This window comes from Phalacrocorax carbo, chromosome 8 (assembly GCF_963921805.1).
Source record: "Phalacrocorax carbo chromosome 8, bPhaCar2.1, whole genome shotgun sequence".
NCBI lineage: Eukaryota > Metazoa > Chordata > Aves > Suliformes > Phalacrocoracidae > Phalacrocorax > Phalacrocorax carbo.
The window spans coordinates 479,168-492,656 of NC_087520.1; the positions used below are offsets into that span (position 1 = coordinate 479,168).

The 13,489-nt window shown below is 54.8% G+C and overlaps 2 protein-coding genes across 4 annotated transcripts in view; one reads left to right on the forward strand and one right to left on the reverse strand.

Annotated features, from left to right (window-relative positions):
- Positions 1-6,349, forward strand: part of DPYSL3 (dihydropyrimidinase like 3) — a 42,188-nt gene extending 35,839 nt beyond the window's left edge. For both annotated transcript variants that reach the window (XM_064458203.1, XM_064458202.1), the window contains exons 9-14: positions 49-205; positions 3,002-3,143; positions 3,494-3,664; positions 4,271-4,450; positions 5,020-5,182; positions 5,647-6,349. In XM_064458203.1, the coding sequence (XP_064314273.1) occupies positions 49-205; positions 3,002-3,143; positions 3,494-3,664; positions 4,271-4,450; positions 5,020-5,182; positions 5,647-5,735 (902 nt within the window). In that variant the 3' untranslated portion in view covers positions 5,736-6,349. The remainder of the gene's footprint in view (positions 1-48; positions 206-3,001; positions 3,144-3,493; positions 3,665-4,270; positions 4,451-5,019; positions 5,183-5,646) is intronic.
- A 3,012-nt stretch (positions 6,350-9,361) lies between these two features.
- The window catches only part of STK32A (serine/threonine kinase 32A), a 36,003-nt gene continuing 31,875 nt past the window's right edge, over positions 9,362-13,489 (reverse strand). The window contains exons 10-13 of one of the 2 annotated variants that reach the window (XM_064458102.1): positions 12,670-12,795; positions 11,500-11,628; positions 11,082-11,146; positions 9,362-10,351 (exon numbers count right to left, since the gene is read on the reverse strand). In XM_064458102.1, the coding sequence (XP_064314172.1) occupies positions 10,336-10,351; positions 11,082-11,146; positions 11,500-11,628; positions 12,670-12,795 (336 nt within the window). In that variant the 3' untranslated portion in view covers positions 9,362-10,335. Of the gene's footprint in view, positions 10,724-11,081; positions 11,147-11,499; positions 11,629-12,669; positions 12,796-13,489 lie in introns of both variants that reach the window. The other variant, XM_064458101.1, reaches the window with a different exon arrangement.

Genomic DNA, 13,489 nt, shown 5'->3' on the forward strand with positions numbered 1-13,489 from the left:
CGCCTCCAGGCTCCACCAAAACAGCATCCCTCCTGTCCCCCTCTCCAGGCAATGTGGTGTTTGGTGAGCCGATCACAGCCAGTCTCGGCACCGACGGGACACACTACTGGAGCAAGAACTGGGCCAAGGCTGCAGCATTTGTGGTCTCTCCGCCTCTGAGCCCAGACCCAACAACCCCTGACTACATCAACTCCCTTCTGGCCAGGTGGGTGACAGCTCTGCCGGGCAATGCTGCTAGCGGGAAGAAGCAGACTCTGGCCTCTAATAGGGAAGGAAGAGATTAGGGAGTACCTGGGCAGCACGGACGTTAGTCCAACCTGAGCCACGTCACTGTAGGTATTTAATGAGCTGACTAATGAAATGGCTCTGACTCAGAGCTGTGGTGGCTTATCCCCGAGAGTGGAGGGAGGACAGGGGAGGCACCATAAGCTTAAGATCAGTAACAAGGAAAATACTAGGGCAAGCAGGAATGAACCATTTTAAATGTCCTGAAGAAGGCAAAGAAATTGGGCCCAGATAACACAGACTTGTCAACGAAAGGGTTCACCAAGCTGGAGAAGCCCTTCTGCATGTGTGGGGTTGGGAATGGCTGCCTGGGTTGTGATGGCGCAGGAGAAGGCGGAGGGGTGGTAGGTGTCACAAGCTGGTGGGCACCCACCAGCCGAATACAAAACAGACGTTTTCTCATGCCTGCACAGGTTAGCAGCAGTACTGCAGCCTGCAGTGCACAAGGCCTTTAAGGGCAGCTTGCACACATTTGACAGGGATGGTAGGTTATTTTTTCACCCTGAAGGCAGGGGGTGGGGAAGGGATTTGTTGAAAATAGTAGACAATGAAAGCACTTCAGCAATTCGCTTTGACCTTTCACAGTAATACTCCATCCTCTCATTGGCAAGGCACGCGCAGCAGCCAGGGATGCAGAGCTCATCGCTGGCCCTGTCCATGCACCACGTATGAGTTGCACACCCCGCTCACCTTGTGTTTGCATGCTGAACTGTGCGTGTGGTGGCTAGTCTGTGATAGCCAGGGACGACCGATGCTCGGGGGTTTAAATGGAAAGGACCTGTGAGGTAATGCTGGAAATGTCTCTGACTAGGTCAGCAAGGGATGACTGGTCAGTAAGAGGTGTCTCAGCAGAAGGATGTGTTAGGATAAACCTGGATTGTTTCAGGGTGGAGATGCCCTGGCTGGCTTAAGAGAGATGCTGGTGCATTTGGAGTCTGAATATGCAGCTCACCCTGGATTTTGCTGTGGACAACGAGCAAGATGTGCCTCTGCTCAGTCTGGATGTATGAAACAGGTGCAGGTCTTAGGGACTGGCAGGGAGCAGTGACCCCAGCTCCTGCACTGGCTTTCTAATCCTTCCCTTCCACTTCACATTTACCCCAGACGTCAAAGGAGAGGCAGGAGCACTTCTGAGTCCCTGCAGCCCACAGGCATCTGTCCTGACACCTTTCCGATGCCGTTTTCTGTGGGGCTTCAGCAGGAGGAGAGGCTGTGAGGCTCCAGCTGGGCTGGACAGCTTCTTTTCTTCCACCAGGACAAATCTGGTGGAGATTAGGAAGCATGTTGTGTCATCAGCCTGGTCTCTGGCTGTGCAGTCAGTCAGACATATGGCAGAAATTATCAGAGGAAGATGGAGATAACCAGTGGATTAGGGCTGGTTTGCAGCCCCGAGCAGAGCCGTGGTGTCCGTGCCACCTTGGGTTCAGGTGCAGCCGGTCTGGGAGCCAGGTGCTTGAGGCCACTTGCCTCACACAGGCAGCGCCGGGAGCTGGCCTGTGTTGGTCTGCTTCCTTCTGCCTGGCAGCGATGCCTTTCCAACTGCAGCCTGTCCCTTGCTCCCCGAGGACCCAGCAGCAGCCGGGTGACTTCCAGGGAGCCATGGGCAGCTCCTCACCCTGCCCTGCCTGTTGGCAGCTCGCTGGCTCCTGCCCTCTGCCATCGTTGTCAGGAACGGGATGGGTCAGGGCATCTTACCCGACCGGTGACCCTTTCTGGGCAGAGGGGTCTGTTTAACAGCACTGGGCAGCAGCCACTGTAGAGCACCGCAGTGAAATTCTTCTGGGCCTCCTGGAGAGCTGCTTCTGGGGAGTCCTGGCTCCCTCCGTCTCGCTGTCAGATTTACATGTGGCCTTTGGGGGCATTTTCTTTTGAGGCACTGATGTGGTGCAGATGGTGTAGCTTGGGCCAGCCTGCACGTGCAAGCACCCCTTGGTCTGCGCTGCCGGCTGCTCCTGCCACAGCTCAATCTGAGTGTCCACGTGGGGCTGAGAGGAGCTTTCGGTGAGCTCCCCCCAGATGAAATGTCTCAGGCCAGAGCCCCGGGGTGGGCTGAGGTGCTCTGCTCCCTGGGGAGGGTTGGATGTGCAAGTGGTGGGCAGCCCACAGGCTCAGCCCACATAAGCCCACTCCTGCAGCCGTGTCCCCTCTCCCGGAGAAAGGGGTGATGCCTGCCTGCCTGCAGCAAGCTTCCTGCAGGGCACGAGAGGGCTGCGCTTGCCCCTTGGGGTGCAGGAGCTGGCAGTAAGCAATGAAAGGGCTGGCTGTGGAGGAGAGGTGTTTTCCACCCTGTGTGGCAGAAAGGCTGCTCTCCCAAGCAGTCCCGAGATGTCTATTCCCTTTGTGTTAGTGCAAATGTTGGAGTCTCGTGTGGAAGGACATCTTTTGGCTTGACACAAAGGCCGCCCTGTTCCCCGGGGTGTTTCCCCTGGGAACTGAGCTGGTGATTCCTGTTGTGTGCGGGATGCTGTCCAAGTGCCAGGCGGGCAGCGCGGCGTGGCAGAGCTCTCTTGCCCCCACACCCCTAGGTGAAATGGCTGCCGCGGGGGCCGAGTCAGGTGGAAGCCTTCAGACTGAGGGGCTGTAGAAACAGGGCTGCAGAGTAAAACAGAGCTAAGCCAGGGGCTGCCTGTGCCCAGAGGAGATCCATGTCCCTCGTGTCCCTGCCTTGTCTGACCGTGAAATGGCTGATGATGCTTTTGTTACCGCCCACCCTCAGTGGTGACCTGCAGGTTTCGGGAAGTGCCCACTGTACATTCAGCACCGCGCAGAAAGCAGTTGGAAAAGACAACTTCACAGCGATCCCAGAAGGGACCAACGGCATAGAGGAACGACTGTCTGTCATCTGGGACAAGGCAGTGGTAAGAGTCACGCGACGGAGAGGGTGGAGTGGGCAGGGTTGATGGGCACCTCAGACACCCGTGTTCTCGCCCCCACAGAGCTGGGCACCCAGCTGCCTGTCTCCTCCCTGGCTCTGAGAGTCAAAACAAGCCAGAGCAGCAGAGGCAGTTGTTGTGGGTTCGGGGTGAACAGCCAGGAGCTGTGACCATGCCCCCAGTTTTCGGACTGTCTGGTGCCGATAGTAAGATCAGCCACGGTGGTCTGGGCCCAGCCAGCCCGTGGCTTATGTGGGACTGCGTCTGGTGCTTCCTGGAGCTCTTACTCTCCCCTTTCCCCAAAAGAGCACTTAGTTCTCTTTGTGTCTGAGCAGGCCACAGGAAAGATGGATGAAAACCAGTTTGTGGCTGTGACGAGCACTAACGCTGCAAAAATCTTCAACCTGTACCCACGGAAAGGGAGAATAGCAGTGGGCTCGGACAGCGATCTGGTTATATGGGATCCTGATGCAGTGAAGATTGTCACGGCAAAAACCCATCAATCTGTAAGCCTTCTGCTCGTCTGTGCGAATGCTGGAGGGTGGTGTGCAAGTAGCATTGTATAAGGGCTACCTGGCTGCTGGGAGCTTGGCATTGCCCTGCCATGCTTGGCTCTGAGGAGGTGGAACTGAGTCCAGGCTCTGGGCGATGCCAGCTGTGGCTGGGGTAGGATGTCTGTGAGTCCCGGGCTCTGCACATGGGGCTTTTTTTACCCTGCTGTGTTGCTCTTCTCCTGAGCCTGGCACACGCAGGTGTAAGGACACGCATTTTTCCTTAGCTGGCTTCCCCTTCCAGGTACAATTTTTTCTTGGCTTTGCCAGCATGCTTTGTTCATGCCTTATCTCAAGCCTAGGTCCTGCCTTCCTCTGTTGTTGGAGGCCTTGCTCACATTGAGCTCTGAAACAGCAGGTCCTGGATCATGTTGGGAGCTCTGGTGGGTTCTTACTGTGGTGGATTGGTGAACTGAAGGAGGTCTCTGGGGTGGGCAAGGCTATTCCAGCTGTCCTCTCCCTGCATTGGTGACTTCAGCAGCGAGGTGTGAGGACTAAACATCCCTGAGTGGGCGGGCAGTGCTCATGTCCCCCCTGACCATCATCCCCTGATGGCTGCAGGTGGCTGAATACAACATCTTTGAAGGGATGGAGCTACGTGGGGCCCCGCTGGTTGTCATATGCCAGGGGAAGATCATGCTGGAGGATGGCAACCTGCATGTGACCCAGGGGACTGGGCGCTTCTTGCCCTGCAGCCCTTTCCCTGACTATGTCTACAAGCGCATCAAAGCCAGGAGGAAGGTGAGGAGATGGGGAAGCCAGGAGGAAGGTGAGGAGATGGGGAAGCCAGGAGGAAGGTGAGGAGATGGGGATGCCAGGAGAAATAGTTGGGACACTGTTAGCCCTAATTGCCCCTTTCCCTAACAACTGATTGGTTTTCCTCTGCTGTTCTCGCTGTACCCTGGAAACAGTGCTGCAAGCTGGTGTATTTTGTACTTGCAGCTGGGATAATTAAGGCTTGGGTAGAGAGCTTTGACCTTAGTGTTGATGGTGTGCCACCACTGGAGGCAGATGCTCCCTAGGCAAAATGGCCTTCCCCTTCCCGAGGGATTGCCTGTAGCACCAGGCTCTGCACACTTTGCAGGGTGGGAGGGAAGGGAGGCCCTCGGACAGGGGGTGAGTAGTGGGGCTGCGCCAGGCCTCAACGCTGCAGGGAAGTCTCGGGCATGGAGGACAAGGGGCACAGGGCTGGCAGTGTGAATTGCCTCTGTAGTGGGACTGGGGAGCCAAGGATCACCGGAGCAGGAGGCTGCCGTGGCGGGATGCTCCCTGGGAGCAAAGTGTCACTGTCCTCTTCTCTCTGGCGACAGGTGGCAGAGATGCATGCCGTGCCCCGGGGCATGTATGATGGACCCGTGTTTGACCTGACCACCACACCCAAGGGGGGCACCCCTGCAGGGTCAACCAGGGGGTCCCCCACGCGGCAGACACCCCCCGTCAGGAACCTCCATCAGTCTGGATTCAGCCTGTCAGGTGAACACACGCGGCGGCTGGGCTGGGAGAGTGCCGAGCCACTGCCCGTGCTGTCGCAGCCTCTGTCCTGGGGCGGGGGGCAGCTGGCTGACGGCAAGCTGAGCACAAGAGTGGAGCATGGCAGGGCGAGACCCTCTGTTTCCCTTAAAGGATGTGGCTGGAGCTGGGTCTCCACTCTGCTGCGCCTTACGTAAGAAACAAGGCAGACTGGCCGTGAAGGTGTCGGCACAGCATCAGACCCTGCTCTTGCTGCGTGGGTCTGTTCATGGAGGAGCAGCTACAGAGACGCTCACAGCACTGCTGCTCTCGGGGTCATTACTGGAGTTGGAGAGGGAGCAGATGCTGTAGATAGCCTCGGGAGGCCCTTCAGCAAAACCCCAGGCTGCCTGACTGCTCAGTCCTGTGAAGAAAATGCTCTTAAGTTCACTTTCCCCTTCCCTTTGTGCATTCTTGTCCTCTCCCAGGTACCCAGATTGATGAAGGCGTTCGCTCAGCAAGCAAGCGCATCGTCGCACCCCCGGGTGGACGCTCCAACATAACCTCCCTGAGTTAAATGTCCCTGCCAAGAAGGAAACAAAATCCCTGTTCAGTGAAGGAAGAAAAATGGTACATTGGTGTTTAAGAAGGAAAAGAAAATAAACCTGTTCTGAAGAATCAATAAGCCTCAAGCCTTATGTTTCACAAATGCTACTTGCTACCTAGCTTTAAAGATATTGCTTCATTTTGTTTTATGCATAGCCTTAAAATTCTGTTGTTGTTGTTGTGGGTTCAGTCGGATTGTGTTTTTACTCTTCCTTTCTGTATGCATGCCGCTCAGACAGGTCGCTCGGTTCAGTGTGTTATTCGTGTTGAACGCGTGTGGGATGCTGCAGTGCGGGACAGCGGGAACGACCCAGCATGGGCGAACTGGCCGGGCAGGTGAAGCGGTGGGACCGGCCAGAGGCGAGGTGTGGGACGGGGCGGGCAGGCTCACGGGAGCTGGTAGGGGTAGGTGGGTCTGTGTCATGTTCATGTCCTTCGTCTCCACCCAACAGTCATCGGGCGTTTCATCGCAAGGCCCATGGGGGAGCCCGAATCATCTCTGTAACAGCTGTCACAGCACCTCGTGTAAGGAGTTTTACTACTTTGTACACTTTATTAAAAAAAAAAAGTTGTTCCTTCAAACAACTTATGTTGCTGGTTGGCTTTTTTTCTTCCTCGGGCTGCTGCTGGGCAGGGGTGGTGCAAAGCTGTGCCCCACAGGCAAGCTGGGCAGCGGGGCTCCGGCACGGGCTCTGGGCTATGCTTAAGCTGGAGGAGCCAAGCACAGGGACAGGCTGTCAGATGGAAACCGCGCGGTGCTCGCTGCTGTAGGGGTCGGGGTGTTTGTGTAGCTTCTCGGGCAAAAGCAAAGGTATTGGCAGAACAGCGTGTTGCAAGTATTTGTAAAAGCCTGTGGCGTTTGTCCGTCTGGTCTCTGGCTGCAGCCCGACCTGGCCGCGACAGGCTGTTAATGCCTGGCAAGAGCTGTGCCTGTCATCGGTGTGGTGACAGAGACCAGCTCCACAGGGCACTGCCCGAGTGTGGTGTTTGGGTCTTCCCAGCTGGGGCTGGCTTGGAGGCCGTTTTCTGTGAGCACCTGTGAGTTAATGCTCCCCTTCTATCAAGCAGTGTTTATCAAACTGAGCATCACAGCCTTCTAAAGCTTGCAAAGCATGCAAAAAACCTCTTGATCGTTTAAGTATTACAAAAATTGTCAATTTAGGCTGTGCTAAATAAATACACTCTTTTTTTTCCTTCCTTAAGTATTTGACCTTGAAATATTTATTTTTACATGCCTGCAATTCAGACAGGACAAGTTGTCCGTTCAGCAGTCCTTAAGGGGTCAGGCCAGAGTAGCTGTGCCCAGGGCCGGGGAAGGCTGTTCATACTTAGAAGTTTTGTGAAGGTCTGCTATCAAGTAATTAAAGATTTTTCCCTGTTGCCTGGCAGTGATTAAGCTGAGACTGTTCCTCTGTTTACAGAGGAACAGGGGAAAGAAGACATGGTTTTAGAAGTCTTTGGGGAATTTTTAGAGATTCAAGTTCTTACCATTTAAGTTCTCTGTGTTTTTTGTCGTTTTTTTTTCAGTCAGCCAGTACAACGGTATTTATGCAGCAACAGATTTTTTCCCCAGTACGAAGCAGGACTCATGTCCTTTTCTGGGGCCCCAGACAAACATTTGTAATGTATGAACCTCTCCACCACCCACACCAGAGCAAGGTGGCTGTAGCTGTGCGCTGGGTGGGGGACAGGTACAACTGTTGGCACAGTCCCTCTCGACTGTGCCTGGCCCCAGGCCCCCCCACCCCTGGTGCAGGACTGGGCAAAGAACAGGATCCATGGAAAAGGCTGCAGGTGCTCTGGCTGGCCTCCCTGGGAATGACAAGTCTGAAGGCAGAGAGACATGGGGACCCCTGCCCAGCTCAGCAGTCTTATTGCTAGAAAGCAGGGATGGCTGGGCAAGGGGAGGGCAAGAACACAGTGATACTAATTTGGGTGTGCTGTGACTTCGCAGAAGGTGGCTTTCCCACTGCAGTGACCCCCTTTGAGCCCTTCAATAAACACTTACTGGTGAACTAATTCCATTCCAGCTTTGCAGCTCCCTGGACCGAAGAGTCACGCTCTCCCGGTTGGTTGTTTCCACAGTAGCAGCATACAGCGATGCTGCTGCCCCCCAGCCCTGCACACACGCACTGTGCTGCAACTATGCCAGGAGCCTGACCTGCGCAAACAAGACCAGGCTGTTGGGCACAGCCTGTGGAAGAAGGTGGTGGTACGGCCGCGCATCAGAGCGCGCCTGCAGGGCACTTGCCAGCTGCGCAGAGGACACCAGGGCACGCTGCGCAGTGAGTGCTGCAGCCCTCGCCCAGAGCTGCCTTCCCCTTACCCTGGCACCTTCGTGTGATGGCAGCAAAGACACTGCTATAATCATCTAAAACTGGGGGGCTGCTTATCTTTATTGTACAGAGGTGACGGCACATACTGCCGTGGCACCGTGTCAGGAAGAGGCTGCCCAGTGCAAGCCAGAGCAGGCCCGTTAGCATCCAGGGGGGTGCTTGCATTGCTGTGCCAGCATCCTCCCTGTACCCTACCTGTTAACAACAGGATCAGGAGCCACAACTGCATTTGGTGCCACTCATGTCTCTGTTAGAAATTACTTTAAAAAAAAAAAAGCTGGAGGGGTGAAAGCAGTGCAGAAGCTGTCCCACGGGCAGAAGCTGGTGGGGTGGAGGCACAGTAGCAAACACCAGAGCCCTCTTAGCACAGAGGGAGCGGAGCGGGGGCTCCCCCAGCATCGCCCACCCCAAACCAGGCTCCCCAGAGAATCCATCCCCCAGAGGTGGTGGGAGAAGGCCTGGATGGGACCCTGCACAGCCCCACGGTGACCATGCTGGACTGCCCTCCTCAACCTTTCTGCATCCCCCGAGACACCGCCAGTATGGAGGGGAGAGGCACCCATCTAATGCGCTCTGCAGGAAGGCTCAGGAGCTGGTCTGAGCAGGGGAAGGCATAGCTCCCATGCCCCGGCAGTAAACTGGTTCATACAGTGCGGTCATACACAAGCTAGGGAGCAGCCGGCAGTGGGACACCCCACCACCACCACTGCAGGGGGGACCTGAAAGTGGAAGCCACCTAACTAAAGCTTATTTTCAGGCATGACCTGTGACTGAACTGCTCAGTGCTGGGATGCCCGCTACACGCCCCTGCAGCGGTGGAACGGGCAGCCAAGGTGTTCTGGTCAGATGCGCAACCCCAGCCCTGGGTTCAGGCGTGCTCAGGGGGACGGAGGTGCTTCTCTCCCAGCAGCCAGAGGGATGGGCGCGTGCCTGTGCACATGCATGAACCACACAGTTCCCAAAGCAAGCCAGCGAGCCATCTCCAGCTCAATGAGAAGGGGATTATTTAGGTGTCAGTCTATCAGAAGCAGCTGTGACGACCACTGGGAAATCTACTGCACATGCTCTGCAGCAGTAACGGACCAAATCCACAGCTCCATAGGCAGAGGGTGTCTGAAGGTCTTCAGCTAGGAGAAAAACAATTTAAACTGAGAGGTCAGTAAACTCCTAGTGGGCTCTAGGCAGTAGGAACCCCAATTCTGCTTTGCTGTGCAAGTGATTGCATAAGTAACAGTGACTTTTGATCATCTGGGAAGGCGCCTTTCATTTGCTGTTGGTTTTATTCAGATTTTTTTTTTATTTGATTAGATTTAGCCAGAGTGAGACAAGAAGGCACAGGAGATAAAAAGAACACCTTTGGGTAAACAGGAGGCAAACACTTCATCACGCATTGATTACATTGCTGAGAATAGGAAAAATGTCAAATAAGGAGGTGAAACTTCAGGTCTGCCAAAGCATTTACGTAATAACATCATTCCCAGCATTACCGTAATAGAAATGCTTTGGCCAATCTCAGTCTTGGCAAAGACTGCTTCAGGCGTACAGCTGTTCCTGCAAAGAGCAGGTGCTTAACTCATGCATGATTTCAATGGTAGAGCGATTAAAGGTGCACATTCAGATTTATCGCTGGTGTTGGAAGCCAAACCCCACCAGATCCAGTGCGTTACAGCAGTTCATTGTGATAGTGAATGGGTATTTCAGGGTGGCCTGGTAAAGCATCTGGATGCCGGTTATTTGCCAGCGCCTGCTTGTTACCTCTTCATTTCCACATCTGTCTGCATTGTCTGCCCAGCCAGCCCTGCGCTGTGAGACACAGGCACAGAAAGCAGCACTGAGAGAGGAGGAAACCTTTGCCGCCCTCTCCCAGCTAAGGAAGGCGAGCATTGCCACTGCTAGCCCTCCGTGCCTGCGCTCACGGGATGCTCGCAGAGGCGGCTGTAAGCCAAGGCCACCTTTGTCTCTTATGGGCTGGTGGAGACCCTGCAGCTGAGAGCAGCCTCTTCCAGCTGGAGCCGTCGGCCGTGAGCCCAGGCAGGAGTGCTGACAGCCACAGAGCCTGGCCCCACCGAGCTGCTGGGGACCCACCGCCGAGATGGATACTAGCGATGACACCTCTGCAAACAACGCACGCTCAACGCGTCGGTTGTGCTGCCAGCAGGTGCCTGGCAGGCAGCACCAAGGCCTGAGACGCTGCCTGGCCAAGCCAAACGGGTCAATACCGCATCTCATCCATTTTCACATGGGCACGTTCCTGCCATGAAGAAAGGCAAAATAATAGGATCTGAGTCTGTCTGACTGTGGCAAATTGCAGAGGCAGCACCCACAGCCTCTCCCCCCACGCCCAGGATCCGCCGGCTCCGGTGTGGAAGGCAGAGGGAGCGGGTGCTCCAGCTCCCGCCCGGCCGTCCTGCCCTGGGCTATCGGCCGCGTCCCAGCGGCAGCGGACGGGTCCGATGGCCCAACGTCGTGAAGGTGTGCGGGTGAGTGCGCGCCGGCCCCCTGCGCAAAGCTCCAGCAGGGGCTGTGCTGCTCTCAGGGGCTGTTGTTCCCGGTGCCCTCCTTGTACGCGACGCTGCTTTTTGCCAGTGTCACGGACTGGATGTCGTTGTGGTGGTGTCTCACCCTTAGGGAAAGAAAGGGACAGCTGAGCTGTGAGGGAAAGCCCAGGCAGTGCCAAGGCCCACACAGCGGTAAGGCTGCCTGGGAGCATCCCAATCGCCTGCACGAGCCCCTGCAGCCCTGAGCCCCCGCAGCTAACAGTCTGCCTGCACAAATGGGTCAATTAATGCAGGCCGTGTCTGTGGGGCCATCCTCAGGAGAAATGCCACATCCGTCCCCGGCAGGAGACAGATCACCCAGCCTCGTCAGTAAGCTCCTAAACCCCCATCTGCAGCGTTTGCCAAGATGGCCCAAAACCCCAGTCTGCCAATCGCTTTGCCAAGGGTCAGCGTCTCTCATGTGGCCTCTGTATCAGTACTTACTTTTCTCTGTTGAAAACAATGAAGTCCCTCTGGAGCATCTCTAGGTGCTTTTGAAGATGGCAGGCCTTTCACATTCGAATAGAAAAATAAAGAGATGAGGAATAAATTCACAGCTGACACAGAAAGACATTACAAGGACAATCTCAAGGAGATACAGAGAGATCTTTAGGTACAGAGCATCTTTAGCACTGCAGGGGGGTGAATGGCTTTAAGACCCTCCTCTCATATAAAACCAGTGCGTATGCATGCTGCCTTCCATCAAAGGGAGGATGCAGAAGAGTCTTGGGAATAAAGTTGGTCACAAGGGGAAAAAAAGACCTATCTAAACAGTTTGCTGTGGTCTTGCTAGACGGCAGTCTGCTTTCCTGGAAAATGAGAAGAGTTCCTGGACCACATGCTTGTACCTGCTTGCTCTCACCTGGGAGGAATTGCTTTTGCTGGTGTCTTTATCCTTCTTAGCCAAGCGTTTCTTTTTCTTGTGAAGAGGTTTGGACTCTAGGATCATTTCTTCCAGTTCAAAGGTTGGGTCACAGTTCAGTCTGCCTTTCTGCAGGAGAGAGGGAGGTGGCCTTAAATGACCAGAGCCTGTCTTGAAGAGTATTTCATAAATTGGACCGCATCTGGGAGCTGAATTTTGTAAAAAATAAACTAATTACAACTGCGCACATAGCCAGAACACCTGCTGTACGTCTTACATATTTTATCAGTTCCCTCAGCTAGGGGACATTGTCAAGGTGTGGCAATTGCTCTTTTTGTGCTCACTGCTCCTACTCAGCCCTTTGGCTGCTTCAAAGTGACACTGAGGACAAGGGCTGTGTGTCTCAGCTGGGCTGTGCCTCTGCTGGTAGGAGCGCAGCAGCCTGCAAAATGGGTTTTAAAGCAATATATGTAAACCCACCACAGAGAAAACCACTAACAGAGGGGGGAAATACATACAATTAGCAAATACTCATAGTTTAGCCCAACTTTTGTTTGGCTGAAAAACAGCTGGAGTAACACTGCACACAACAGTCCTTGAATTATTTTCCGTAAGGGTTATGTTACTTCTGTGCTGCTAATCCAGTTAAAAAAGGCTCAGAAACACTAAACTGCTGTATTTGTTATTTTACTATGAACAATGGGCTTGTTTGTTAGGGAGAATCAGTATGGGAAGGAACAACTATCATAAAATGGTGGGTGAGCTCGAGGCTGCTGCTGAGCCCATGTCTGTGCGCTGGGTTTTGCGTTTGAAGAGCATGTCCTGCGCAGGGCTGCTAAGAACGGCGGTTCAGCGCAGGACGGCTCACAAGCACTGTCGGTGTGTTTTTCACCGAGCACGCCATGGACAGTCCGGAGCGTATAAGACCAGTTCTGCATCCAGAAATTCTGGGAGTATTGTAAACTGAGCAGATCAATTCTGGGGCGCCCTGACGTTGTAGTCATCCTCATTACTCTTTATTACACCCACAGGAAAGTGAAAATTTTGCCCTTGTCTCCCTTTTCCCCTGTACCTTATGACATCTGATGCTCTTGTGGACATTTGCAAGGGCAGGCTGCAGCGTCTAATGCTTGGGCACATGGAGAACCTTTTAAATTAAAACTGCCTTACCGTGGGAATGAATTCTGGCATTATCCTTTTCTGGAGAACAGCATCCCAGTTCACATCTGACAGATATGGAAAGTCCTGGATATGTTTCAGCTGAGAAAAACGCTTCTCAGGGTTCGGCTCCAGCAACTGCAGCGAGAGTTAAATGGAAGAGGTGAGACGAGACCTCCTGAGATGCAAAATCAGACATTAGGTATATACAGACGTGCCTGTGGCACAGTGACACCAGGTAACAGCCGGGGCAGGGAAACAACTGTCAGACTTTTGCGTGTGCATCTCTCAGTAGCTGCTTTTTGAGCAGGAGCTGGTTTTGCCCGGGGGGACTGTCGGGGAGCCGGGGAACCACTGAGGGCAGGCGGTTACAGAGGCCCTGGGGCCGGAGCTCCGGGACAGCTTCGCCCGTCATTGCTAAGTGCGAGGCCAAGGCAGGTTTCCAGTTTGGGCTGGACCGAAGGGTCAGCCGTGCCGGGAGCAGTCGCCAGGGTCACCGCAGCCGCTGGGGACACCGCAGCTGCTGGGGACACCGCAGCCGCTGTCTCCATCACTGGGGCTCAGCGAGGTGACCCAGGGACCTGGCGCCGACACCCACCGCCCCACTCCCGCCCCACGCCACCCGCCGTGCTCGCGGTCCAACACGCTGTGGTCCGGGGCTGGGGACGCGCGGCGCCGGGGACACGCTGCATGAGCACTGGCGCTTCCAGCGGCTGCCTGCCTCCTGTCACTCTGGCTCAGATTCCCTTCACCAGTGTGCGCCAGGGGCTTGCAATCTTTAACTCTATTCCCATTTTTATTAAGAACTTTTATCCCTGTGTTAGGAGCAGGC